Here is a 26953-nt window from a genome sequence, read left to right as displayed (position 1 = left end):
ATGTGATAAGCATAATGTTTGAAGACTAGGTTTTTTCATCACTTAAATGTGTTGGCGGTGTGACCTTCACCAAGCATGCATGTGCAAACAAGTGCAGGTGGAAAGAAATGAAACAGTACAACCTCAACAGCATATTTTTCAGTAAATAAGAAGATTTCAACATCTTTGGTTGCTAAATAGAAATGGTAATAGAAATTCAAAATGAAATGTATCCGGTGTAAAAACTTAATGTAGTATAGTTGTCAAAAGAATACGAAAAAGGAGGAACTAAACCGGATATACATTACTTGTACAACAGTACAAGGGGTCATGAGGCAGCGAGTATTGATCCTTGGCCGTTCAGTAAAACAGCACAGCAATTGGAGCACAAAAAATTGGAGCCAGTACCCAGCCATCTGCTCATAAAAATGCTGCAGATGATGAATTATGAGTGGAAGAATTTAATCATCATGAAGCAGCAATGCAATGTCATCTGAAGTTGCAGCACTGTGCGCGACCCCTTGATAATTGGTCCCAGAGACAAATCATTTGCCTGGGAGACTGGTAATGTGCTGTATAATAGTTTTCCATGCAGCCATACTGACAGAACTTCCAGCTGTGCGAATACTGCACATTACCTGTAGAATTGAAGTCTTCTACCCACATGCCCATGCTCACATCTTCCATCTTGAACATCTGTATGTGGTGAGAAATATATTAGAGCGTGCAGATTAAATGTGTTGATATATCATGGGGTGTGACAACAAAAGTGTCAATTCTTTGTCGTCAGGCTTACTCTTAGGCTTCGGTTGGCATGTCGAGACACTATATATCTTGCAATATCACTTGAAATCACGTAGCCAGGTCCATTGGCATATGGCGGATATATATCTTCCGGCCATTCCTACATCCACCAAAGAAATAGAAGTTTAAAAAAAAAGTGAAAAAAGTTACAAGTCATTTAATTAGAATCATCAATTTATCACAAACAAAACTAATGAAAACTGGTTGAATATGCTGAATTCTAAAATAAGTTGTAGAAAGACAACTTACTTCATGAGTGACTGCCCATTTTCCACTTCTGAGAGGCCTATGTAGGAGATTTAGGTTACCCATGTAAAGAGATCTACTTCTACTGATTGCATTCATTTCTTTCAGTACCACATCCACCCTGATAAATGTATCATCATCACATTTCATGATGTAATCTGCAGTTAGATTGTATACCTACAGGACAAAGGTCACCGGTTAGCATGAAAAGTTTGGACTAACTGGCAAACACGAAGAGGTTAGTTCCTAAGTAAGCAAAAGAAGAAGAAAAAAGGCTCACCCCAAATTCACAAATTGCTATTGTTTTGAGAACTACTAACTCATAGCGGTCCATGAATGGCATAATCACCATATCCCCAAAATATTCTGCTTCTTTCCTAACCGCTGCATTTACCTCCTTCCTTGGACCCTGCACAGGCACTATGCATGAAGACGAGAAAGAGAAAATAAACAATCGATAGTATAGTAATCAGTGAATACAAGAAAATGTTTAGAATTTAAACCAACAAATTATATGTACAGGCATGTCCACAAAAAGGTCTAATTTCAATTGTAGGGACAATGATACAAGAAACCGAATGTCCAATCAACAAGGACGACAACTTATTACATCATTTGCTGATTTGCTTAAAGAAAGATGTTTTCTTGACCTTGGAAACATCTCTCCATGAAGACAGAACATCTAAAATAAAAAGTAAGTCTCCAAAACATATGATTGGAAATCTCAGGAATAAAGCTTTTAATGTGTTTTGCATTATTCATGCATATTACCTAGCCACTCTTGTCATACATAAGTTTTTGACATCATGGGACTGGAGAAACTGTAATTGTGCTGTTATGATCCCAACGCAAGTAAATACACAAATAACTGAAGTTATTTTTTGCTTCTATGAACCTAATATGCATGAATTCACCTAGGGTACTAATGCTAGAAATTCTCCACACCAAATCAATGTTTTCAATGCTGGCATGAGCCCATCGAGACCTGGGACTTTCTGCTCATTTCTAATTCCTTAAGCTAATGTAGCAGTAAAAGATATGCATGAGAGGTCCACTATTCAATTTAGCTCCGCAAGAGAATCTAAAGCGGATAAGGTGATGAGAGAAGACACATTCATGGAATAAATAAAATTTGGTTATTTAGTTATATTGGTTAGTATTTTAATCATGTCAATAAAATCAGACTCGAATATGTGTGTATTGTTGTTTCCTAACTATTGTTTTACTGGCCACCTTGATGACCAAATACCTTCATTAGGTGGAGCCTGCCTAGCCACTGGGATAACTCTGCATTTGAAGTTCAGAAAAAGCTTCCTATTGTGGAGATGGGAGTTCCTATCCTCGTGAGATAGAACTACAAATATACTTCAAATTCTTGTATCTATATGCTCATCAGGCCGCATATCATAGTATGAGTACCAGTATATGAGGACAAGAAGGTGCTTAATCACCAAAATGTTTGTCCGAATAGCACTGCAGAACCATCAAAGAATTGATAATGGTGAGAAAAATATTTTGATATGGCATCTATGCTATGTGAGATGTCTATGGTCTCAAAAGGAAACACCAGCATATCATTATGATTACTTAAGAAAGGTAAATGATTTTGGAAATATAAGAGTGTCATGATTCGAGAAAAGTATTGAAGCATTGAAACTTCAGAGTTCAGATAAGATAACATTTGTGACTTTTATGTTAAAGAACCGATGATTTTTATGATAAAATTGAAGGGTAAAACCATTATAACATGTTAAAAATATCTACGAACATTTAGCCATTAATAACAGAATGACAGATCTAGAAATACTTTCAAAGGTCACGGTGATGAATGCATATAGCAAGTTTAACACATAATTTTGAATGTTATAACAGTCAAAAACTTGAAAGAGTCAGGATTATAGTCCGAACAGTAGATTGACAATATTCACAGTATCATTTTCCTAGCAAAATCAATTATAGAATGTGACCAGCATATATGGATGACCTGCAATGTATTCACTGAAACACAAGCATGTGATCAGACGTGTGTGCGCATGCACACATGGGCCAGATGATTGAACAAGAGACTAAAATTATTTACAAAAATATATCTTACCAAGGCAACAAAGAAGCGGGCAACTACATTTCCTAACTGTAGTGCAGGATATTGCATCCAGGTTTTTCTGATAGCCATGCGCTCAGCGAAATGATTTGTAGCAGAGAGTATACCAATGAAAAGTTGAACTGGTTCTTCAGGTAGAGGATGGGCCTTCCAATTCTCTGACATTTCCAAGACTTGTTGAAGAGAAAAGCTGGGGTGAGATCTAGGAAGAGAGGTAGTATAAATTGAATGAACGTCCACATTTCCTTTAACAGCTAAACCTGTTGCATCTTCGAGAGTAAAACCCTGAAAATCATTATTAACAATTTTGAAAATCACTGAGAGCTAGAATCTAAAAGAGAAATGCATAACGCAATTTAATTAGATTTCTGGGCAGAGACAACTTTCAGATGATGAGTTCATTAAAAAATCTGGATGTATAACAATACATACCATTCGGTATGGGAATGAAGACACATGCCGGCCTCCTACAATAATATGATATCCTTCGACACCGGCTTGGATTGTGAGAACAAACATCCTGCCCTCTACAAATGGGAAGGGCCACGTCATTTCTGGCTTCTTTGCACGACCAATGAACCTCTGCAACCATGAAGTTGTTTTGGTTTCCTTTGAATCAACAATATCACTTCGTTCCCATTTCTCACATCTTGGAAATCCATCAACTACAGTAATGAGAATTGTATATATCAGCAAAAACATGCTAGCTCGAGTATAACAAAGGCATTTGAATAAAGTACTAGATTTTGGAACTAATTAAAAATGAAAGAGACAAGGTACTAGGCAACTAGCAAGAGCAATGATGTGTAGCAGCATCAGGAAATCCTCACACTGAAGACTGGGCAGGTCATAACATGATTTTGGTAGATTAGGTGATGACATCCACTTGACATACAAAAATTAACAAGTCATATAATATTAAGACATCCAACAATAGACCATTTAAGTGGATAAATTGAATGAACTAATTATATTGGTATCAGCTATGGGTACCTAAAAAAAAAGTAAAATGCCTATCACTATAGTGCTCAGAAATCTCAATTAAGAGCTGGAAATTAGTATTGATTGCTAGCCACTAGTCTCTGATTACTAGGAGGGGATACTTATTCTGGATATGCATTCTTACCTACAATTTATAATGGAAACAATAAAGAATAAAATGATAAGGAGTTTAAAAGAAGTTCATTACCAGTATCATCAGAACCCTTGAACCGCAACCCGTCGCACCGCATAGCTTTCCCCCATTGCATCCGGTAGCACGTGTTAAGCTCGATAATTGGCTTCTTACTCCAATCCCCCTTCAGCCGCGGGTTCAAATGCAGTATCTTTGGTGGATCCTCTCCATCCACTGCCTTGAGTCCCCGGAGCTCCACCATGAACTGCGTCACCATCACTGTCTCATCCCCCTCTCCCATCTTCGCGAGCTCCGGCACGTACTCCTTGTGGGCCGAATGTGGCGTCCCGATAACCGTGATCGAGGATCCGACCGCGAGCCCGCAAGGTAAAAACAGCAATTTTTCACCATCATGCCCCACCTCTCGGCCGATTGGTATCGAGATCGACGACGGACATGCGTCTGAGTTCCTTTCCACCACTGGATTCAGCTCTCCACCGGCGTCGTTGTAGCTTGTCGCCTCCTCCCACGCCTTGAGGCCCAAAGCCCACGCCTCCGTCGCCATTTTCTCCAGCTCCGAGAAGTTTCCACTCCGAGTCCAATTCTTGCCCCGGCTCTCGCTGTACCGCTTCAAGATCTCCCCGGTGATCCGGCCGTACCCGCCAGGATTATTCGCCGCCCCCGCCGTCGTCCATTGTCGCGCGCGGAGGATCAAAGGATCCGTATCCAGCGTCCGATGGGGGGTCTCCTCCCTCAGGCTCACCTCCAGCTTCCGGTGGAACCCACCGTGCTCGTACTCGACGCCGGGATCGTCGGATGCGATCTCGAAGAAGTGGCGAAACTTGAGCGAAATGAACAAGAGGTAGAACGCGGCGGCGGCCACGAGGGCGTGGGATGGCCGCCACCGCCGTCCGGCGAGGGTCTCGGCACTCTTTGCCCGCTTCATCGGGAGCGCGAACTAGGGCAAACCCCGGGGATAATCCAACCAAGGAGGGAGCGACCAATCCTAGAGCTCCGGAGTCGAAATCCTAAGAGACGGAGGAGGCCTGGCCTCCATGGAAATTTCGAAGGAGAATCTCTGGGATCGAAGAGGATTGGTTAAAAGAGGCGGAGAAGGAAACGGGAGGGAGGAGTCATTATTACTTGGTTAATTAAAAGCAATTAAGCTTCAAAATGGGAGTTGTAAGTCACTAATAAATAATTTGTCTTTTTGAGTGGGAAAGCTTATAATAAAAACGAATAATAGTTTGGTTCCGTTTTAATTAAGGGAAAAAGGTTAGTTTTTAAGAGGAATTAACTAGCTAGTAACGGTGGATTGCTCGTCAACGTATGCCAAGTGGAATGGATTTTGGGAAGGAAGGAAGCTCCGTGACGGCGAATAGTAGGTGGCCACGCACGTTCTCGGGCTGTTGGTCGTCAACTGTAACGAGAGTCGTGCATCGGAAAACAAAATTAAGGTATTTTATAAGTCACACCGAAAGTAGAGTTGGTTGGTATCTTGCTCATGACCAAGGAGATCATGAGTTCAACTCCAACCCCAAACAATATTGTGAAGAAATTATTTGGTAGTTGGTAGTTTGGTGGTAGCTTTGCTCGATTCGGTTGATGGCTCGGCAGTGCGGTTAAAAGCTCAGTGGGGCCTAAAGTGCCTCTGTATCTAGGGAGGGTTGGCCCTTTGTCCAGCCCATATCTAGCCTTCGGGCTCATGAATGATCAAAAAAAATAAATTTCACACCATGTATTTTACTTATTTTATAATTTATATTTTATTTTTGATAATTTTATAATCCAACATTTATTTATTTTTTATCGACTAAATTATTAAAATATTTTCACCATTGTTTTTCTTCTCTCTGCCCAAAAGACACGAATAATTAGATATTTAAAAATTATTTTATATATTATAATAAAATATTTTTTACTAGTACCATTTAAATTAATGGAAGGTATGAAATGAAAATTATACAAAAAAAAAAGTAAGGGTCGGATTAGAGCTGAATTACAAAATAGATAAAATAAAAAATATAATTTATAAAATTTCCTAAAAATTAAAATGCAATATATTTTCATAAGAATAATACAATGGGTCCCACTAATAATATTCACCGTTAGCTTATAAGTTAATTATGAATTGGTTAAATAAGTTAACTTTTCTAGATATATAAATTAGATAATTAAATCAAACTCTCTCTCACAAAAATAAACTATAATAGATCCAGACTAATGCTGTGTAAATTTATAACCGTCGTCCTAAATTAGTAGAATTCAACGGCTAGAGTACGGCGGCGAGGTGATATGAACGAGTTCGGTTTTAAGTTTTAACCGAATCCACGCTCTATTATCTGTACATTGTATACCACGTGATAAATTTTTCTTAAGAAGACTAGTAGGATATTACAGAGAAGCTTCGCTTACGTGTACTTCATTACGTGTACTCCCAGACTCTTGGCAACTTGCCAGCATCTAAAATGGTGGCAGAGCGGTAAATATCAAGAAAATACTTGGGTTATCTGGGAAGGAAATGGTTTAAGTATTCTATAATGTTATTTCTAATGCTCTCAATAACTACGTTGTCTTACTTGGCAATAGTATATTTGCTATAAGGTTTAGTAAACACCCACTATTTTTTTCGCAATTTACATAATTATCAGTAGCATTATAAGTGATGTTATCAAGGACACTCTTGATAAAATGTCAGATAATGTCACTATATGCATACAGTTTCAATTAACAGGGAATCCTAAGGTTTGAGAACTCGATCATCGCACGGACTTAATATTTTTAAGCATTTTAATAAGTCCGTGCGGCACTCCAACATCTTTGCAAGATAAAATAAGTCTTGAACTAAAGGCAGTAGATAACTAAGAAAGGGAGAATTTTTTTACTAACACTTGGAGAAAAGTTATCTTTGATGAAATTTTATTTTTTATTTTTTATTTAAAATTTAGATAAAATAAATATAGTTTAAAATCTTTTATATAGGAAAGAAAACTTAGCTACTAAGTTACCATAACAAATATATTTCTTATATTATAGATACTGCAATGAATAATTTTGAGGTTTGTTTAGTAGATAAGATCGAGTTTGACCTAAATATTATAATATTGACCTAAATACAGCAATGGATAACTACTGTATCATTTATACCCTTGGATTGTCACAACACTTCGGTTTGGACTAAAATTTTGGTGAACTTCGCATCAAGTTTACTTAATTATGAATACTTTAAATAGTTGTATGCCGAATTCATTATCAAACCCAACAGGATTGGCTGCAATTCAAACCAAGCCGCCCATAAGAGTAAGAGGGCACCGGGGCTCCGGCCCAAGCCCAATATATCTTTACTCCAAACATACTTGATCTGGACCGTTCATAGTCTCTCCCTTCCGACGATTTCCAAACCCCAAAACCCTAGTTCTCCCTCTATAAATAACGTGCCCTCTCCCCTCCGCCTCCTATCTCAATCGCGCCTCGCCTCCTCATCCTTCTATTACTCGATGCCGTTACTCTCGAGTGTGCGTATTCTTCTTGTTTTAGATCTCTTTTGTGAAATTTTCTTCTATTTTTCCTTCCCTCTCGCAATCGATTCGAATCGGCGATGATTAGCGATTTGGGAGTGTGATGATACATCGATGTCGCCCCAGTCTTAGATCCGTTTTATTCGTAATCCGGACGATGGTGATAGACATTTCTATCTGATTCCTCTCTCTGATATCTTCTTTCATTATTTTTTTCTCCATTTTTCGACGATTTTGCAAGGGAGAAGTGATGATTTCTCATCCATAGTATGCTTATGGTTTCCAGATATGAGTCCGGTCTCGTTTGTTATACTTTATTCTACGCCACCCCCTATCGATCGATTCGATGAGCGATGAATAGAGATTTGGGAGTGTGATGATGTACCGATGTCGCCCCAGTCTTAGATCCGTTTTATTTGTAATCCGGACGATGGTGATCGACATTTTATATCTGACTCTTTTCTCTGATCTATTTTTACGCTAATTCTTTATTTTTCTCTTTATTTTCAACGATTTTGAAAGGGAGAAGTGATGATTTCTCAACCATAGTATACTTCTGCATTCCAGATGATGAGCAAATTACAAACATGCACTACCATCTGATCTCCCTTCTCTCCAAAACGCTAACCTTTTTTATTTGATTTGGTGTGCAATCAGTGATGAAGCTTGAAAAATTACTGAGTTTCCAGTGATTATTTCACAAATTATCACCATCTTTCGGCTGAGATTGCACTAACGGTAACGTTTAATATACTATTTTTTGGTTAGTGAGTGATTAATTAGTTAATTAATGCCATTGGTATCTGTTGCTTAGCCAAATTGGATGGCTATGTGACTCGTTAGAATGGCAAATATTGAAGGTGAACAGTTCTTGCGACACTGGTTGCTCTTCCCATGAGCTTCTTGTTACTTTAACCCTGTCTACATCTCTGCCTCTTTTACTCGTAATTAGAAGTATATTTATTTGGTATTATTTGATTTGATTTGCTATCATATTTTTGCCAAATATTGCTTGAATATTTCGAAATTCCTCGAAAATTGTATACTAGTACGGTAGTAGTATGTTAATCTACAATCACTAAATTATGGTCGGATTAAATGAAGGATTTCAAAAGGGACTTCGATGAAATAAGATTAGCACGTTAATGATAATGTTCTGTAAAAAAGAAATAAAATACATCCCGTTGATTTTAAAGTAAAATTAAACTTAAAACAAATGAATGGTGTTATTAACATTGAGCCACAAGCAATCGACTCATTTCTGTCTTATAAATAGGGGGAAAAGTAGCCTCGTAAAGTTTACCTTGTTTATTACTTGGGGGATCCATATCTACGATCAAAGTTCAAATAAAACGGTAATGTCTGTTAGTTGATTCTGAAACATCGATCGGGACATAATGTCATTATTATTTTATTTACATAATTACTGCTAAAACCATCAGCATAATAATAATTTTTAATATCAAAGTACGAATATGTTTTATTTTATATGAGATAAAAATTGTTACATGTTTTCACTTTATATATATATAAGTAAGAGATGGTAATTTAACTCTTCATATGTGTTTATTAATTTTGATAATGATTTATTAGTAATATTTTGTTAAAAACTCAGTACCGTGACCCAATTTTGAAAGAGAAGATCTAATGACGACTCTAATATTATTTTAGTGGTAAATATATCTTAATGGTTTTCAATTACAATTATGAAAAAAAAATATTTGTTAAAGAAGACATCTAAATTACTTCAAAAAGAGCTCAAAAATGCATCTGGTATTGGGGATACTCACTATTCCTATGTAGCCAAGCGAAAGAGTCTATATACAGTAAAATTTGATAGTAGATCATTCCTCGAAAAATGATTCTATTGAGGTTCTTCTAGAGCTGCAGGAAGAACGTATGATTCACTGGTCATATTTGGTTTATTTGTCATTAGAGTACGTTTTAATGAACATATTTGAATTCCTCGCAAATAACCAACGGGCTATAAAATTAAAATTGTAATAATTTTATTCTATAGTTAAATCCATTCTTTTTAGTATCAAATTAAGACAGTTTAATAAATAAACACTTTTAAATATTAAAAAATTACGAATTATTAGAGACTAATACTTTATCATTCTCTTCCAAAACGATATAAACTTGACATGCTAAAGCAAAACTTAATAGTTATACGGAGCTTTGATGCATAGTCATTTTCAATCCGCTAGATTCGACCCATTTATTAAACGGGTCGGAAACTTTAAGATCCGTATCTGAGTTTGTTTGATTTGGTATGGCTAGGTGAAGATGTAATTGAAATATGTTCATTAAAGAGAAATCATTTACATCCTCAAAAACCAGTAGGGCAAGTGAGATCACAATTCTTCACGGCCTCTCTGTTATATGGCTCCCAAGTTCTTCAGGCCCAGGACCACTCCAACGCCGATGATGTGGCCCACGGTGCCACAAGCCAAGGTGTCGGCGAGAGTGAATCCGGCGGGGTCTCCGGTCTGCAGCCCGGAGTCGCGAGCCTCCAGCTTCAGGCCGGCCGTGGCCTTCCGGTTGGCCGACGGGGCCAGCCCGAACCTCCCGGCGAATAGCATCAAGCTTGTGGTGGTCACCATTATCTACAAATGTTGGGTAACACCATTTTCAAGTCTTTGAAAGATATTAAAATTGATAGTAATACAAACCTCTAAACCTAGAAATTTTTTTTTTAGTTCAGACTTCAGAGTGTATAGTAAAAAAAAAAATTCAAAAAATGTACAGAATTAACATGGAAGTACTTAAACTTATATATCACTTGAATCTCCTATCTTTGGACTTTTTTTTTGTATTAATAAAAACTTCATTAAGAAGGTAGAGCAACAGTTTAAAAATAATTACATACGACCATTGAATCGGACCGAAACCAATTAGTTGCTTGATTTGCAAGGGGATATGTTGGAACTTATCTTTGGACTTTATTCTTAGAAAGCAGTACTTCTTTAGGTGTTTTAAGGATATTATTATTTTAATAAAAATTCGTTTAATACAATAAAATCCAAAAGATGGGACTCAAAAGTTGTAAATATTGAACGCTTACAATGTTGGTTGATGAGCCGATGAAGTCACAGCGAGCCCCCAAAGCCCCTCTCCCTCTTTGCCTCCTCGATGGCAGCATCACCTATCAAAAGAATAATAAAAGTACTTGATTTGTTCACAGATAAATTACTTCTCTCTCACTTGGCTTAATGTGGAGGATTTTTGACTACAAACTGATGAGCTTACCATGGATGGTGATTGGGCTTTGAGGCCGCTGAACTGAGGGATGGAGGTCATGACAGCAGTGGGGGAGGGGGAGGTGAGCTTGGAAGCCATGGCCTTTCTGTTCTTCCCTTCCTTCTTTCCTTCCTTCCTTCTTGGATTGGAGTAATAGATTTAGGAGTGTTAGATAGATAGATAGATAGATAGATAGATAGCCTTTAAAGGATATGGAGTGGTTGAGCTTGAGAATGCCAGAGCCACATGAGAGGCTTGTGGACTCTGGGAGGGGTCTCTCAGGGATCAGCTTTAGATTCTCTCTGCTTATGTGGCAGCACCTGGTTAGTCCCTCCTAATTGGATAAGATATTGATTTGAAGCTATAGACATTTTTTAAAGAAAAAAAGTGGGAATTTAATGATGTTCAAATTAAATCGGTGTTGTTAGGATTTGAACTTAGATACACTCATTTATGGTAAGCCCCTTTAACTATTTGAGCCGTTAGCTTAATATAAACTTCTTATTTATTTTTCATGACATATTTACTATCTCGATTATAGAATACCTCCCAAATGTCTACTTTACCTTTATTTTAGAGAAAAGAAAGAAAGAAGTGTAGAAATATCTTCTAATTATCTTGCATAAAAATTAACAATGTTATGAAACTATGTTATATTCTGATTGAGTCTTATGCTGGCGGTTGAGAGACTCGTTTCAAGAGTTTTAATTTTTCCTCTGTAGCTATCAACCAAATAATATTGTGGAGAAATTATTTGGTGGTTTGGTGGCTTAGCTCGACTCGGTTGATGACTCGACAATGCGGTTAGCTTGGAGGAACAGCTCAGCAGCGCAACGCGACTTGGAGCAAGCTCGATAGAGCCTAAGTACTTCTATATCTAGAGATGATTGCCTTTTTGTTCAGCTTATATCTAGCCTTCGGTAGCCTTCGGGCTCATGAATCTTCTCCTCTGTAGCTATACGCCATTCACATTCTCATACAAAAAAAGAACATCCAATGTTCTCTAATTTGACATGAGCTTGGCTAGCTATCAATTATGAGTAGTAAAATAGAAGAGAGAAGAGAAAGCTAGTAGCAGCTGCCACTAATTCTCATATTAGAGGGGTCTAAATATCAATTAGGTTATTTTGCAAATACCTCCCTACAATTAAATTGTAATTTGTACCTAAAATCTAAGAAAATCGTATTTACAAAATAAACCCTACGTGATGTAAGCCTATTACACCACCACCTGGCGATTCAACCGGGTCGACTCATCCGGTTGTATGCAGTAGCAGCAGCGAGTCAGCGAGCAAAAAGCTTTTCTTTTACTTTACTTATCACACCTCCTGTGAGATTACCAACCCCTCTCTCTCTTCTCTCTCTCTTCTCTCTCTCCCGCCTAGAGTTGCGTTGTAGCGAGTTCTCGCTTCATGGCCACCATCTCACGAGGTTAAATTTATTCTTCTTTTCATTTCCTTTAACACCGTTAGTATCTTTATTTATTAAATTTTTGACGTTCTATCACTAGATTTCGCTACCTTTCTTGTGATTCTGATGTTTTTTTTTGGAATCTGCAACATCTCGATTATTTCTTTCTTTTATTCCGAAGATTCGTGCCCTAGATTGGAATTTTTTTGCTCTACTTAATTCAAGGGTTTAAGGATGGTTCGATTCATGCGCCTTTCTTCTGCTAGCTATTGGTCTTACTTTTGATATAGAAATTTTTTGTTTTTTTTATTCAAAAAAAGTTTTTTTTCCTTATTCTCTCCGTTGTAATGAGTTAGAATATCTTCGTGTATTAGCCTATTAGGCGTATGTTTATTCTTATTTTCTCGATTTCCTAGTCTATCTTTGAGTTCTCGTTCAGGCGGTGGAATCTAGTGTTCCATGTTTCGAAGGTCTTGCTTCTTGTTGTTGCATATGTAATTCGAGCTATTTTACCTAGATTTTTTTCATGCTCAATTGGAAAGCAAACTCACTTATTGGAATTTTTCAGTATCTCAGAAAAATAAACAAAAAAAAGTGCACTAAGCAGTCGAGCATCCAAGAATATATTTTCGTTGTATAAAAAAGGATGAGGTTTGCTGATCTGCATTATTTAATATCATAAACTCCAGGTTTAGGCATGTTCCTTTCTTTTATTTAATCTCCATACCCATGTCAATCAAATATATGAGATTGGTGTGTTTGTGTGACAAACTACTGCACAATTTTGGTCATTATGGAGGTGGAAGAATTTTTTCCAACTCAAATGTGATACTGGAACGCAATGTAACAGTTATTTTAGAAATGCAACCACAATTTTCTGTTCCTGACCTTTGGTTTTCAATATCTCTTTGATTGCAGGTTAGGAGGTTTACACTTTACAGCATCATGTCCCTCTAGAAGGGACCTTTTGATTCGTCTTTCATGGGTGCTCCTAAGCAGAAATGGACGGCGGAGGAAGAGTCTGCTCTTAAGGCTGGAATTGCTAAGCATGGAGCAGGCAAGTGGCGCACAATACTGAAAGATCCAGAGTTTTGTGGCATCTTATGTTTACGGTCAAATGTGGATCTCAAGGTAAATTGTATTCAACTTTGATTATGGAGTACTTCAAATTTCAAAATATTTTTGTGCAACTAAATTGTCATTTAAATTTTATTTCTGTTCTTAATACATGAGTTTCTGAATTACTATGTGCAAATAGAGCTCAATGAGGGTATAACCAGATGTGAACTTAGAATCTGCAAGGACACACGTCAACATATATTCAGAAACTTACTTTCCCTTGAACTCCTTTTCCGTCTTTAAGACTTTTAACTTTACAGGACAAATGGCGTAACATGAATGTGACTGCAAATGGGTTTGGCTCTCGAGAGAAAGGCAGAATAGCCTTGAAAAAGAGCAGACATATTTCTAAGCATGATGATAACCCAATGGCCCTCAGTACAGTAGTTGCTGACGTAGATGAAGATATTCTTGATGCTAAGCCTCTTGCAGTGTCGACGGAAACTCTGCAGATTACAGGCTCAAAGAAATCTGTCTCAAGGTTATTTTACCATGTCCACTTTTTACCATCTTAGGTGGAAGTTTGATATCCATATGTAGTTCAACGCCAATATTTCAGACTTTCATTGTTCCCAAACTTGTGAGAACAATTAGGAGATCCTTTTTAAAATTTTCTCCCTGTACTTGATGCTGCACTACTTTTACATAAAGATTCATCTTTTCCAAGCTAAAATTCCTACGGTAGCCTGCTATTGAAGCTAAAATATAGAAAGTCCTTTGTATTCATAAACACACCTATTTTTTATTTTGAAGTTTAAAAAGTTGAAAATGTAAACCTCCTTTTCATATCATGCTACCATTTTAATGTAATGTTTCCTTGTATAGATAAATAAAGTTATAGAGAAAGAAGAAAGTAATGCTTTTGGAGTTAAAGTGAAATGCATGCAAAAGACAATAACAGAAGCTACATTGGAATTCTCTCATAGAGTACAGGAAAATATATCTTGATTGAGAAACAGCAAAGTACTACTTACTACATATCAGAGAGTGATAACTTATCCATGTAACGCTGATTAGCTGAGCAAATGAATATATTGGATCAAAATATATCTTCTATGATTTCTAAACTTGTCCATTTAAATGCTTATGCAGACTGGACAATCTTATCTTGGAAGCTATAATGAACTTGAAGGAGCCTACTGGGTCTAACAAAACAGCTATTGCTTCATATATAGAGGTGCGTTTTTGTCCATTATTGAAGTCCTTTTATTTGTTCTCTTGAAGGTAATTGTACTATGGGAACTTATATTTACTATCTTGTTGTCCTCTAGACTATCAAGAACTAAGTGTGCATTCCTGATAAAATATTCTTTGCTAAGTTCATTAAGTATCAGAGATGACTTGATTTTCTTGTTTTTCTCAATTTCTCTTTATATTGTTAGATTCATATTTCCTTGTTCACATTTTCCAGTTTCTGTTGACATAAAGAGAAATGTTTTGATGATTTTGTTTCAGTATTTCCAGGTTCAACTTTTTCAGTTTTTGCTGAAATGAAAGAGAAATGTTTTTATGAGTTTATTTATTGCATGGCTTCAATCTTTCATATTTGTTGCAGTTGTCGTATACTGACTGAGAGTTCAGCGGCCCTTACTATATCATTCTCATTCTCCTTTTGCCATGACAATTTCTTACAAACTTAGGTCCTTATTTTGTAATTGATATGCAACTCTGTGATCTAATCATCTAATTCAGTTAGCTACTTAGCATAGGGTGGATTAATATAGGCAAGTGCTTCTGCATTTTAGAGCTTCACTGTATCTATGTTTGCATGGTCAATCCGGAAGGCAAGTTTTTAAAGCATGTGCTCATAATATGTGAATATGCACTTGTTGTGGATATTTCCTTCTTTTGTTCCTTGTGAATGTTATCACCTTGTGGGTAAATTGCATGAGAAGACAAAGTGAAGCCACTATGTAATGCAACCTGCCAAGTGCTTCACAGGGTGGCTTCTCTTTGTCTTTGTATGCAATTTACTCTTCTCCTTTTGTCATAGATCTGTTTTACTTGCTAGCTACACTAGATCATAATTTTGTTGATTGGATATATGTTTGCTAGCATGTGCAAGTCTAACTCTGGCACATGAAGTATAGATATAAAGGCTGCCTGTTTATTTATTCTGTTTTCCTTCTATAATGGGCCATAACTTTATTTATCTGGGTTTATGTAGGAACAATATTGGCCTCCTCCTGATTTCAAACGTCTTTTGTCGGCCAAACTGCGAGTTCTGACTACCTGTGGAAAATTGATCAAGGTAATTTCTTCTATGTAATGTTATATTCAGACAAAAGAGATAGTAGGTCAAGTTATGGTAGTATTTTCTTTTCAATATTTTGCATAGTACAAAAGAGTAGAGAAAGTGTTGGTCATTCTTTATTTTAGCTCACAACCAACGAAATTCTATCTTCCTATTTCAATTATATGTATCTAGATATTCTGATAAGAATGGAGGTCTAGTTGCTTCATTTCAGATCACCTATTAGAGGAGGCAACACCGGGCAGCTAATGGAGGAGGCCATACGGATGGTGGCACGAGATTTTAGCCCATTCATTTGAACGCATGGGAATTTGTTTGAATGCACAACATGTTCGCAGCCCTATTTGAAGGGATTTCCCCCGTTTGAACGCCTAACATTTGCTGCCTTGGGTATGGCTAGGGAGGTCAGTTTAGATGGTGGAGATTAAGTCCTTGAGTTTTTAGTTGGTTTAATTTATCAGTTAGAATTAAAGTTGCTTTGAGTCATCGGATTAATTAAGGTTTATTATAAAAGGAATTGTAATAAATTATCTTAGGCAAATAATAAGTATTTCCTTCTCTTTCACTTCTCTCTCAGATAAGCCGAACTAGGTAGGGGATTAGAGTTTGTCGATTTCTTCTCTTTTTGTTTGTTAAATTGCTATGATATTGCTTGATAGGATTCGTCGAATTGAAAACTATCAATTGGTATTAGAGCTTTAATGCTGGTTAACCAAAAATCTACTAATCAACTCACCGCTAGTTCATAGAGGTAAGACACGGGCGGCGACGATTGAGGACTAGCTTGGTGTGTTGGAAGTGAGTCTCTATCAATAAGTAGGGACGTAGTTGGAACACGAAAATACCCTATGGTGAATGATAGTCCCCAATGAGGTAAATGAGCAAATGTGATTCATCACAGAGACAATGGCCTAGTTGGAGGGCAGGCTGACTATTGTGCTTGTTAGGCTGGGTGATAACATTTGAGGTGGGGGAATTCAATTCTGTATCACCCGTTTGGACTTTCTAAAATTCTTAAGAAGCTTGGTTGGACATTTAATGCGGAACACTTATCGTCTACTAAGGAACACAACTAGCGGAATGGGTAAGGCTTGCTACGTTTCACTTGTAAGATGAGGTCTGCAATGGTTCCAATAGTTTAGAAATATGAAGCAGTTAGCAGATTAATCTGAGTTTACTCGGGGGTTAACGCTGAGGTTCGTACCGTTTGAGTATGATAATTTTAATGAAACCTTGAAGAATCTATAGCATACGGAGGTCATTAGCAAATATCATAACTACTTTGAGAAATTGGCCTTGAGAATCTTCGGATGGTTGGAATCCGCAATCCGCATTGATGGAATGCTTTATCAAAGGTCTACATGAGAAGATATAACTAGATTGGAAACCCTTCAAGCCTTAGCTGTATCTCATGCTATGGACTTGGCACGCATGCATGCGGATCAACTGGCAGAGGTGAAGCCGACGCAAGGATGGGTGGGGTTTCTATATGTGCCAACTACAAGGATGAACCCAGCATTGGCCACAGCTAGTAGAAAACGGAGCTAATGTTGAGGGGCCTTGGCTGGTAGACGCAATACAACTTGCAGCAGATAGGAGATGGCCAAAGCCACCCTAGAAGACGTGGCAGAACTATTGAAGATCGCTTATGCATGCTTTATCTCGATGTGTGACATTGGAGACTATATTGGAGTGTTATCAGATCCAAATTATTCATTACCGAATCCAATTAACTCGGATTTGGATCTCAAATTTTTTATCCATTTAATAAACGGGTTGGATTCAGATCGACTATTGACAAATCCTATCGGACCCGGATTCGAATAGAATCCTGGGTACATATCCATCAAAGTTTCGACGGATATGTAAGTTTTTTTTTTTTAAAGTTCATAGACATTAGTTATGTAGTCCAATATTTAAATTATGTAAATAGAAGTTTTGGATTACCATAATTCTTATATAATATGAATACTCTTGATTCTCTCAAAAAATAAATTTTGTACTTTTATTATGTTTGCTTAATATATTAAACTTATGTCAATGTTAATGAGATAATTAAAATATTATGCTATAATTTTAGCTAGTAAACTATCATAATTGAGTGTCAAAAGTTGACTTGTTGCTTTAGAATAAGATTGTTGTATTTTTTATTTCATAGTATACCAGTTATTTGTGAGGACTCCAAATCCAATCCATTATCTGATTGAATTTGAATATGTTTCGAGTTTGACATGATCCGATCATAAACGAATCAGATATGGATATTACAATTACCTACCTATTTAAAATCCAATGTGAATCTAACGTATCTGACCGAATCTGACTCGGTTATACCCCACTCTACGGATTGCAGGATTTTTGGAAGGAAGACCAGTGCCAATGTTGGTTAACAGTGGGAGCATTCACAACTTTGTGAGCAAGTCTATCACTCGGAAGCTTGAGAGTTAGATAGAGGCTGTTATATCATTTTCCATATTGGCGGCTTACGAAAATAGGCTTGAGTGTCGAGAAATTTGTCTTAGAAGCGGAGGTCCTATTGTAGGACCATTGGTTCCTCGTCGATATATATCCCTTGGGACTACAAGGCTCTGATATTATCTTGGAGGTACAGCGCCTAAAAGTTTGGAAGCAATCACCTTTGACTACGAAAGTTTATCAATAAATTCAAGATAGCGAGGAAGAAGTACCGGTTGCAAGGGGATATGGGAGTGGGCCTTTGAATGGGGAAGCAGACTCAATATAATAGATGATTAGTCATGGAGCGGGGACATTCTTGATGATGATGAGGGAGATGACTTCACTCGAGCTGTCGACAACCATGTGGAACTTATGAGATCCAAGTCGGGCAATTCAGAAGCCATAGAACGCAGCCGATAGATGGAAAGATTGCTGGAGGATTGTACTGGTGGAATACCATTACGTATTCGAGAGGGGTCACATATTCTTCCGGTATTTCATGTGTCCCAACTTAAGTAGCAAGAAGGCCTATCTACCTAAAACTGCTAATACTAGGGAACTCATTTTAGAGCTGAATGAGATCCAAAATTTAGCTAGGTCAAGCATAGGGGTGACTTTGTGCAAGAAAAGTTGGTCCATTGGGAAGGGTTACCATTAGAGGATGCTACTTGGGAGGATTTTGAGGAGATGAAGCTACGGTTTCCGTATCTAAACCTTGAGGACAAGGTTTATCTTCAAGGGTAGGGAGTGATAGGAATGGAGGTCTAATTGCTCCTTTCTAGTTCACCTATTAGAGGAGGCGATGTCGGTCAGCTAATAAAGGAGGTCATACAGACAACAACATGGGATTTTAACCTGCGAATTCGAACGCACGACATGTTTGTCACCCTGTTCAAACGCACGACATGTTTATCGCCCTGTTCAAACACTTGACGTTCGCTGCCTTGGGTATGACTAAGGAGGTTGGATTGGATGGAGGAGATTAAGTCATTGAGTCTTCAGTTGGTTTAACTTATCAGTTTGAGCTAAGTTGCTTTTAGTCGTTTAATTGGTTAGGGTTTGCTTTGAGTCGTTGGATTGATTGTAGTTTATTATAAAAGGAACTGTAACCAGTTATATTGGGCAAACAAGAATATTTTTTTCTCTTTCTCTTCTCTGTCAGGTTGGCTGAACAAGTGAGGGGCTAGGGTTTGTGGGTTCCTTTTCTCCTTTTGTCCATTAAACTGTTGGGTATTGCTTGATTGGATCCGTCAGGTTGGAACCTATTATATTCACATCAAACAAGTATGTACGTGTGCAGGTGCACACTTTGTAGGAGAATAATTTCCCTATAGTAGATTGATTCTGCTGATGAAGATTGTCATTATATGGAACGGACATATAGTGACAATTCCTTGTGCATGTCATATTGGCTTTGTTGTCCGTGTGGAATATCCAACTGTTTTAGTATCTGATGGAAGAAAATTTTCCAAATTAAGTCCTCATTAGCTTGACAAGTTTCTTTTGTTTAATTTTCTATAAACTATTCAGTACACAACTTAAAAGCTACAGTCTGGGTCTCTTTAACAAATGTAGACTCTCAATATGTTTCTTTTTCTACTCGGGGATGTTTGTTTCATGTTATTAGTCTTTGTAGGTGAAGCGGAAGTATAGGATAGCACCGAGTTCGACTTTGTCGGAAGGAAAAAATTCAAAGGTACCACTGCTAGAGGGAACACAAAGAGAGCCTTCCAGGTCAGAGAGGAACGATGTGAAGCCCCTCAACAAATCTATGGTTGATACTGAATTGGCACGATTGAGAACTATGACTGCAGAGGAGGCTGCAGCAGCTGCTGCCCAAGCTGTTGCAGATGCTGAAGCAATTTTGGCAGAAGCTGAGGAAGCAGCGAGAGAAGCAGAGGCAGCAGAAGCTGATGCAGAAGCAGCACAGGCATTTGCCGATGCTGCAATGCTGACACTGCAAAACAGGACTGCAGCTAAGCTGGTACTGGTAGTGCTCTTGTTTGCCTTTAGTTAACTAAGTAACAAATCATTATGCCACTTCTACTTGTATTTTCACCCCATAAAGTTTAGTCCCTGGACTTTCTTATGATATATATCATTGCAGTATGCATGTCTTAGGTTGTGCAAACTTGGTCCCCAACATATGTACATAAATAACAGTTTCTCATGTTTCAGGCCAGACATCTGCAGGAATAAGCATAATAGTTATATGTGAATTCAAGCACATTGCTGAATTATTGATATATCATTTGTTGTAATAAGAGACTGCTACTTAGCTTAGTTGGTTCAGTTTTTATTATTGTCAATTTTGGAACTTAACATCTCTTCAAAATCTTGTGCAGACTGTTCGAGCTTGATCAGCTTTATGGCTGCTGCTAATCGGCTCCGTTCGACTTTGCCAGGCATGCAGACTCTTTCTAGGAATTATGTAAATACATGGATAGGCCTGTACCAAGTGAAGCAATTTAAGTGAACTGGCCGGCCCTCTAGCTTAGGACTTTGTGAATATAGCTGTTTGAGCAGCAACATGATGAGGAACTTATGCTGCAAGTCTTTTGTTTCACCTTAATGATCTGAAATAGTACGGAGGAATATAATCCAATCGTTGGAGAGTCATATGCTTCCTTCTTATGCTCATGTTATTGATTACTTGATTTGGTCACAGTATTATCTTCACTGCATAACAAAGTTTTTTTTCTTCCCCTTATCTTTCAGCTTGTCTTTATGCTTCAATCCATGTTTCAAGAAAATGCTTTAGCCTGTATTCATCTTTGGTTAGACTTCATCTCTCTGCATATGAAAAATAATTTTTAGATAGGCGTCTAGGTGTGCTGGCAGTGGACTCTCATTGCAACCATTGACAGAATTCTGTTGTAATTGATCTGTAATAATTCTAGTGTTTGATCAATAGTTTTGTCTTGCTTTAGAATAATTGAACTGGGTTTAGGTCATCCTATGTCTTTGGTCTGACCATAATTCTCCCGTCATTCTAAAGTCATTTTTATCCTTATTCAATCTTGTGAATCCATATAGGGCTAAGAGAAAAGCCAACAAGGCAAAGGGTTAGGCAGAGATCTGGCCCAGGCCTGATACATTCTTGGCACTAGTATCATTGCCTCATGCAATACAAGTACAGTACACAATAGTTTCTGAATAGAATCCAGAAATAATTACAACTAGATCTTCTGAACTGTTTGTCCATTTCTAGATAGATTGTTTAGCTATTTCTTGTGACACAGTTGACGCTCATAATTCTCGAAAATCTTTGAAATGTTCCTTCCATTAGTTATTTGCTAGATTTTTTTTTTGGCCAAAACATAAATAGGTGATTAATTTTAGGCATTCTAAGAACTGTTTTTACTCTTATTAAAACAAAAAGAAAGGATAAAGTAGAGAGTAAAATTATTATTTAATATTTTTCGTTGATATCTTTATGAATCTTAGTGTAATTGTTACTAAAAATCTATCAGTCTCAAATAAATAAATTTAATCCTTTGACCTTTCACCATCATCTATAGTAGGAGTCCGAGTAAATTGGGCTCGGGCTCAGGCTCAGGCTCAGCTCAAAATTTATTTTAAAACTTATTTTTTATTTAGATTTGACTCATTTTAATTTGAGCTAAGCTAGAGTTGAGCTATAGATGAGCCTGTTTTCAAGCCCTAAATGAGAAGAGATCAATTCAGAGACATGCTTATTGTGTCTATCTTCAAGCCATAAACAAGTCGAGCATATTTTCAAGCCATAAATATGCCTAGATTCAAATCCGAGCAAGTCAGCATTAACTCAGGCTCGGCCAAAATTAAGCCTAAGTTGCTCGTTTATTTTGATAGCCCTAAACTGCATTTATGTGGAGATTAGGTTCTTACTAATAGGTTATCAAGTTTCATATCTAAATGATAAGATTTTCTTTCAAATTTCTTATAGCAGATAGATATCATAATTGTTCTTTAAAAGTAAAATCATTATTCCATCTTCCTAATTTCTCTTGTATGCACTAGTCTCAGTGGTCACAGTTCTAGTTGTTAGACAATGACTCACTAATCCGCTCAGGCTTTATACATATATATAAATTCATAGATAGATTATATCACCAAGTTTCAATCAAACAATTATAGGGATACACGAGAAAAAAAATGACCGACAAAGTAAGAACCCTAAAAATAAGCCCCACAATTGGCTATGTTATATAATAGTAAAGTTTAAAAAACAAGCGCTCACAATATGTTATGTAATATCTTACTACGTTTCCTCACTAGAAAATATTAGGAACCAATAAGATCTGAACTCAAGACTAGAAAAAAGATTAAAAAAAAACTTCGTGTTGAGATTCGGTGTGTGTTGATATACCAACTACAATCGCTCTCGCTTAAATTCATCCTATAACTTATATATTTTCTTTCAACCTATAATTAAAGTCATCGGATGCATATAATTAAGTCGAATAGCTCTACTAAAATGTTGGATACTACTAGATGAATAAAATCTTGAGCTGCTCATCTCATGCCTCTTAAACATTTGCAGGCACGCTAAAGTTCCCTCTAAAATTCCCACATCCCAACATACCCTACTTAAAGTCCACACCCAAAAAAAGAAAAGAAAAGGAAAAAACAACAATAATAATGCTTTAAGGTGTGAGGGGCACGCAAAGGAAAAGCACGCATCTCGAGGAACACGCGCGCCGCTGCCGCACGCCACCCCCCACCGAGAGGAATACAAAAGCGAGAAAAATAAAAGGAGAGAAAAAAAAATAATAAAAGGAACAACTAGAAAAAAGTTCACTTTGTCTCCTAATTCCCAGTCCAAATGTACCCAAGAATGTCCCCCCTCTCATGATGGGTCATCACAAGGGCAAATTGGTCATTTCCCCATCCTAAACTAAACATCAAACCATTTGTAAATGATTCTCTCATTTGACTCTTTTTCCCACAGTGTATCATGATCCCATTAATTGCCTTTTGCTACTCTTGTAGTTAAATATTTATCTATCTTTCTCTCTCTCTCTCTCTCTCTCTCTCTCTCTCTCTAAAATATATGTATATATATATATATACACTTTGCACTAGCAGGGCATTATGGAATCATCTATCTTCTTTTGTGCTTGGGTTTTTTTTTGGCTTTCTAGGTTGATGATAAAAGGCTATGTATGTGTGTGGATGTCAACCTTAGGAGAAGAGAAGTAAAGGCTCTTGGCTTTTGCAGCTTTGGTGTCCAAAGAGCTTTACAATGAATGAAACATTCTTCCTCTCCCTTTTTCTGGGGAGGTGAATAAAGTTTGATGTGAGAATTGAGAGAAGCTTGGGAGTGAAGGGAAGGGCATTGCTATTTGCCCAAACACTCACTGCTTCCATTAAAGTGGAGCAATATTGTACTACATATGTCAGGTTGTGTGTTGTGCAAGAGAAGTGACTTTTTGAGATTAGTTTTCTTTTTTTCTTTTTCTTTTTTTTTCTATGAGAATGGTATTTATGCAAAGTGGAATGTTATGATTTATGAAGGAAATAACTTTTTTTGTTGTTGTTGTTATTGTGGGTCTACTATTATGTTAGGTATTCTCATTACTTATCCTAATAGGACTAAACATACTTGTTGATCTATGTCTTTGGTATTTTAGATGAAGCCCGAGAACATTTTTGAACTATTTTTTAATTAAAAGATTATGAAAGGTCTCCTAATAAAATTAGGAGTGTATGATGATATGACTATATAAAAATATGGAAAGCTAATTATTTAAGATAACGAACAAAGTCATGAGGCCTTATAAAGCAAGGCGTAGAGAGTGTAAGAGAGAATAGCGCAATATAAGTATGGGGCATTGATGCGCTATTATATGAAAGACCCATAAAGACTTGATATTCAACAATGATAAAATGTCGTAAGAGAGAATCTCCTGTGATCCGTCATTTATAAGTTATTATACTAGTTTGTACAAGTAAGTGTGTTTCTTATGCTATTATATCCAGGATGTTTTATAGTCATTATATTCTATATTTTATATAATGAATTTGATGTTGCAGTTGTTTTGCCCTATTGATAGGGCTTTTTTTTTCATCCCTTATAATCGTTGCACTTAATCCTTAATCTTATAACCAATTGAACACTAAAATAAAAATAAGAATAGCACCATCTTTTAATTTCATAATAAATTCTTAATTCTTTTTTTTCTTATTCTACCACCAAACAAGCTAGAGTTTTAAGAATTTTATGTTTGATTGGATGGCAAAGATCGCAAAGTTTTAATGAAGTGAAACTTTTCTTTTATTAGAAGCCAATATAATTTTAGCCGCTGTTCACTTCAAAAATAACTTTTTTTCTTATTCTAAAATATAATTATTTATTCTAGAATAACATCTGAACATCATGATAATCTCATTCTAGAATACACATATTATTCACCAAAATTATATTTTATATTGCACATTACTTTATATCAAATTAAAGAGCATTCAAAATAATTTTATAAAAAAATAAAAAAAATATTTTTTTATCTTTTTATTTTATTTTATATCACATTAAAGATAATTATTACACTTTTATTCTATAATACAAGTGAACATAAGAATAGTTATTCCTAGGATAAAAACATCATTTTGAGAATAATAAAAATAAATATTTATTCTAAAATTGATCTTATTCTTAAAGTAAACAAGATCTTACACTGTCACTTTTTTATTTTAAAATACAAGTGAACATAAGAATAGTTATTTCTAAAATAAAAATATTATTTTGGGAATAACAAATATAAATACTTATTCTTAAAGTAAACGAGATCTTATACTATCACCTTTTTCTTCTCGAAAAAAAAAACTTTATACTCTCACCTCATCCTTTGATGGTAGTTAGAATTACTCAAATTCCTTTATTAGTTAACAAAAGCTTAGTAGAGTTTACAAACACAAAGGTTGTCCTTTCTAAAAGATTAGCATGATGATATAAAGAGAAAGACTCAATTTGACACATCTAATGAAATATCTAGTCAATTGATGGTCAAAATGGATTTAATTATGAGTTATGATGTCCCTATAAGTGAATAAGTCTATGAGTGATAATATCTTTTGATTCAATACTATGGTACTTTTAAGCCCTAGAGGAAAAGAGCCCTAACCCTAACCCTAAGCTTGATGCTTAATTAATGCATCTACTAATTAATTCATAGTGCTCAATAAATTAATATATTTGAGGACCCACTAATTAGCTTTATTGGCAACGGGATTAATAGTTTATTAGTAGTGTCAAGTTGGCCAGTCCATAACCATGACACATTAGAAATTTAGAAACGAGTAGACAAAGATAACATCTTTTAATGCAACTTTAGGTACTTCAAACTATTGCCTCGTACGATAATTACTATTTAATTAGTAGAAATAACCCATAAAAATGTACTATTAATGTACCCTAAGACTTAAAACAAAAAAAAAGATAATCACACTTATTTTTAATGACATATTTATCCTAATAACTACATAAAACCTCTAGAATATCAGTTATCCGTTATTTATTTTTAAATAATTACACGATAAATTTTAAATCCTCTAAGAATTATTTAATCTTATTTTTAAAGGTAAGACAATTATTTATAACGTTTCTTATTAATATTATTAGGAGTTTGGACGTATGTGTTAGACAGTTGACATTTATAGGATTTTTGGGCTGAATTGTAATTGTTAGAAAAAATGAGGGGTAATTATGTCATTTAAACAGAATCGGCGTGCGATCCTCTGCCGCCGTAGTTTGTAGCAGTCTTCGAACAGCCGTCGATGTCTTTTATCTTCTTTCCTTTTCCATCCTCGCCGACCGACTGCGGCCAACCAATTCATGGGGCCCATTTGTTGAAAGTTCCAATTTTACACTAAGGCCCCCTACTTTTGAGTTTTTTACTATTTTAAGTCCGCTCATCAAATATTGCACCCAATTAAAGTGAGTTTTAAATTTATTTCCTCGAAAATTAGGTGACTTTTGATCCACTTAAATGCTATGTAAGATGATTGATAGGTGTATATAAAAATAATCTTTTGAGGTGGAAAGTTTAGATACGCGTAAATAGAACATGACAACCGTATATGAATTGCTGAGTAAGTTATCGGGTGTACACGACGATATCTATTTACTAGGGACACCATCAACATCTTTAGAACACACTATTTTTTCTAGGCACGTTAACGTAGCTTGCACATAGATTAGGAGTCACTTAGCCTTGTAAATAAGTTTAAAACTCATTTATTTATTTGTATATCTAGAATATGAGCTACTATGGTAACTAAGATGAATAATAGAATTCATGTCCTATTAAAATAATTTTAAAATTTTTTTTGTATCGATGCAGATATGGGTTGAAAAATATTGGTTAAATTTTTGTCGGTTTATTCCAAGAGTTTACAATTTATAGAAATAATGAAATAAAAAATATATAATAAAAGTATATATTTTCATATGTACTAATTATGATGCCAATTTGAGTAGTATTATATTTCTGACCACATTTATATTCGCATTTAGAAGCTTCAGAAATAACAATGTTAAATTACTATATTATCCATGGTACTCATATTTTGATCATCAAATTAAAATGAAGTACATATGATCTTTGGCTGGGCTCATTCAAGGTTTCAAGTCAAATAGCATCACAAAAAATAAAGAAAAATAATCCAAAACAAAGGCAAATATTTGTACGAAGAATAAATAAAATTATAGTAAGTGAAGTGGATTT

The 26953-nt window shown here is 36.1% G+C and overlaps 3 protein-coding genes and 5 non-coding genes across 9 annotated transcripts; 6 read left to right on the top strand and 2 right to left on the bottom strand.

Annotated features, from left to right (window-relative positions):
• Window positions 1–108: 108 nt before the first annotated feature.
• Window positions 109–5414, bottom strand: LOC140796890 (hydroxyproline O-galactosyltransferase GALT2-like). The gene is made up of 7 exons (XM_073150057.1): window positions 4320–5414; window positions 3563–3795; window positions 3125–3415; window positions 1310–1438; window positions 1033–1206; window positions 776–883; window positions 109–675 (listed from the first exon to the last, which is right to left on the bottom strand). Exons 1-7 carry the CDS (start codon window positions 5188–5190, stop codon window positions 469–471), a joined length of 2013 nt encoding a protein of 670 aa, XP_073006158.1. The 5' UTR covers window positions 5191–5414; the 3' UTR covers window positions 109–468.
• A 2444-nt stretch (window positions 5415–7858) lies between these two features.
• Window positions 7859–7946, top strand: LOC140797093 (small nucleolar RNA U31b). The gene has a single exon (XR_012110585.1). It is a non-coding gene; the product is annotated as a small nucleolar RNA U31b (small nucleolar RNA).
• Window positions 7947–8131: 185 nt separating this feature from the next.
• On the top strand, window positions 8132–8220 carry LOC140797092 (small nucleolar RNA U31b). Its single transcript, XR_012110584.1, has one exon. It is a non-coding gene; the product is annotated as a small nucleolar RNA U31b (small nucleolar RNA).
• A 63-nt stretch (window positions 8221–8283) lies between these two features.
• On the top strand, window positions 8284–8371 carry LOC140797099 (small nucleolar RNA Z195/SNORD33/SNORD32 family). Its single transcript, XR_012110591.1, has one exon. It is a non-coding gene; the product is annotated as a small nucleolar RNA Z195/SNORD33/SNORD32 family (small nucleolar RNA).
• A 39-nt stretch (window positions 8372–8410) lies between these two features.
• Window positions 8411–8494, top strand: LOC140797100 (small nucleolar RNA Z196/R39/R59 family). The gene has a single exon (XR_012110592.1). It is a non-coding gene; the product is annotated as a small nucleolar RNA Z196/R39/R59 family (small nucleolar RNA).
• Window positions 8495–8550: 56 nt separating this feature from the next.
• LOC140797091 (small nucleolar RNA F1/F2/snoR5a) lies at window positions 8551–8691 on the top strand. The gene has a single exon (XR_012110583.1). It is a non-coding gene; the product is annotated as a small nucleolar RNA F1/F2/snoR5a (small nucleolar RNA).
• Window positions 8692–10054: 1363 nt separating this feature from the next.
• On the bottom strand, window positions 10055–11233 carry LOC140796593 (photosystem I reaction center subunit psaK, chloroplastic-like). The gene is made up of 3 exons (XM_073149656.1): window positions 11015–11233; window positions 10830–10910; window positions 10055–10371 (listed from the first exon to the last, which is right to left on the bottom strand). The coding sequence occupies exons 1-3, from the start codon at window positions 11102–11104 to the stop codon at window positions 10144–10146; spliced, it is 399 nt and encodes a 132-aa protein (XP_073005757.1). The 5' UTR covers window positions 11105–11233; the 3' UTR covers window positions 10055–10143.
• Window positions 11234–12279: 1046 nt separating this feature from the next.
• Window positions 12280–20864, top strand: LOC140796592 (single myb histone 6-like). Of its 2 annotated transcripts, none has more exons than XM_073149655.1 (7): window positions 12280–12436; window positions 13334–13546; window positions 13795–14015; window positions 14627–14711; window positions 15702–15785; window positions 19882–20229; window positions 20591–20864. In XM_073149655.1, exons 2-7 carry the CDS (start codon window positions 13397–13399, stop codon window positions 20603–20605), a joined length of 903 nt encoding a protein of 300 aa, XP_073005756.1. In that variant the 5' UTR covers window positions 12280–12436; window positions 13334–13396; the 3' UTR covers window positions 20606–20864. The 2 variants fall into 2 exon arrangements, with proteins under 2 accessions (XP_073005756.1, XP_073005755.1); XM_073149654.1 differs by having other exon boundaries at window positions 19882–20235.
• Window positions 20865–26953: the final 6089 nt, after the last annotated feature.

Source organism: Typha latifolia, chromosome 10, assembly GCF_019914945.1.
Source record: "Typha latifolia isolate L0001 chromosome 10, TyphaL0001v2, whole genome shotgun sequence".
Taxonomy (NCBI): Eukaryota; Viridiplantae; Streptophyta; class Magnoliopsida; order Poales; family Typhaceae; genus Typha; species Typha latifolia.
This window is presented reverse-complemented; position numbering and strand designations above follow the sequence as displayed.

Coding starts and splice junctions, on each gene's coding strand:
- LOC140796890 (XM_073150057.1), bottom strand. CDS start 5,190: ATGAAGCGGGCAAAGAGTGCCGAGACCCTCGCCGGACGGCGGTGGCGG. Junction 3,796..4,319: donor CAAGGGTTCTGATGATACTG/GTAATGAACTTC, acceptor TCATTACTGTAG/TTGATGGATTTCCAAGATGT. Junction 1,207..1,309: donor TAGCAATTTGTGAATTTGGG/GTGAGCCTTTTT, acceptor TTTGTCCTGTAG/GTATACAATCTAACTGCAGA.
- LOC140796593 (XM_073149656.1), bottom strand. CDS start 11,104: ATGGCTTCCAAGCTCACCTCCCCCTCCCCCACTGCTGTCATGACCTCC. Junction 10,911..11,014: donor AAGCCCAATCACCATCCATG/GTAAGCTCATCA, acceptor TTCTTTTGATAG/GTGATGCTGCCATCGAGGAG. Junction 10,372..10,829: donor TCGGCTCATCAACCAACATT/GTAAGCGTTCAA, acceptor CAACATTTGTAG/ATAATGGTGACCACCACAAG.
- LOC140796592 (XM_073149654.1), top strand. CDS start 13,397: ATGGGTGCTCCTAAGCAGAAATGGACGGCGGAGGAAGAGTCTGCTCTT. Junction 13,547..13,794: donor GGTCAAATGTGGATCTCAAG/GTAAATTGTATT, acceptor TTAACTTTACAG/GACAAATGGCGTAACATGAA. Junction 15,786..19,881: donor CCTGTGGAAAATTGATCAAG/GTAATTTCTTCT, acceptor TAGTCTTTGTAG/GTGAAGCGGAAGTATAGGAT.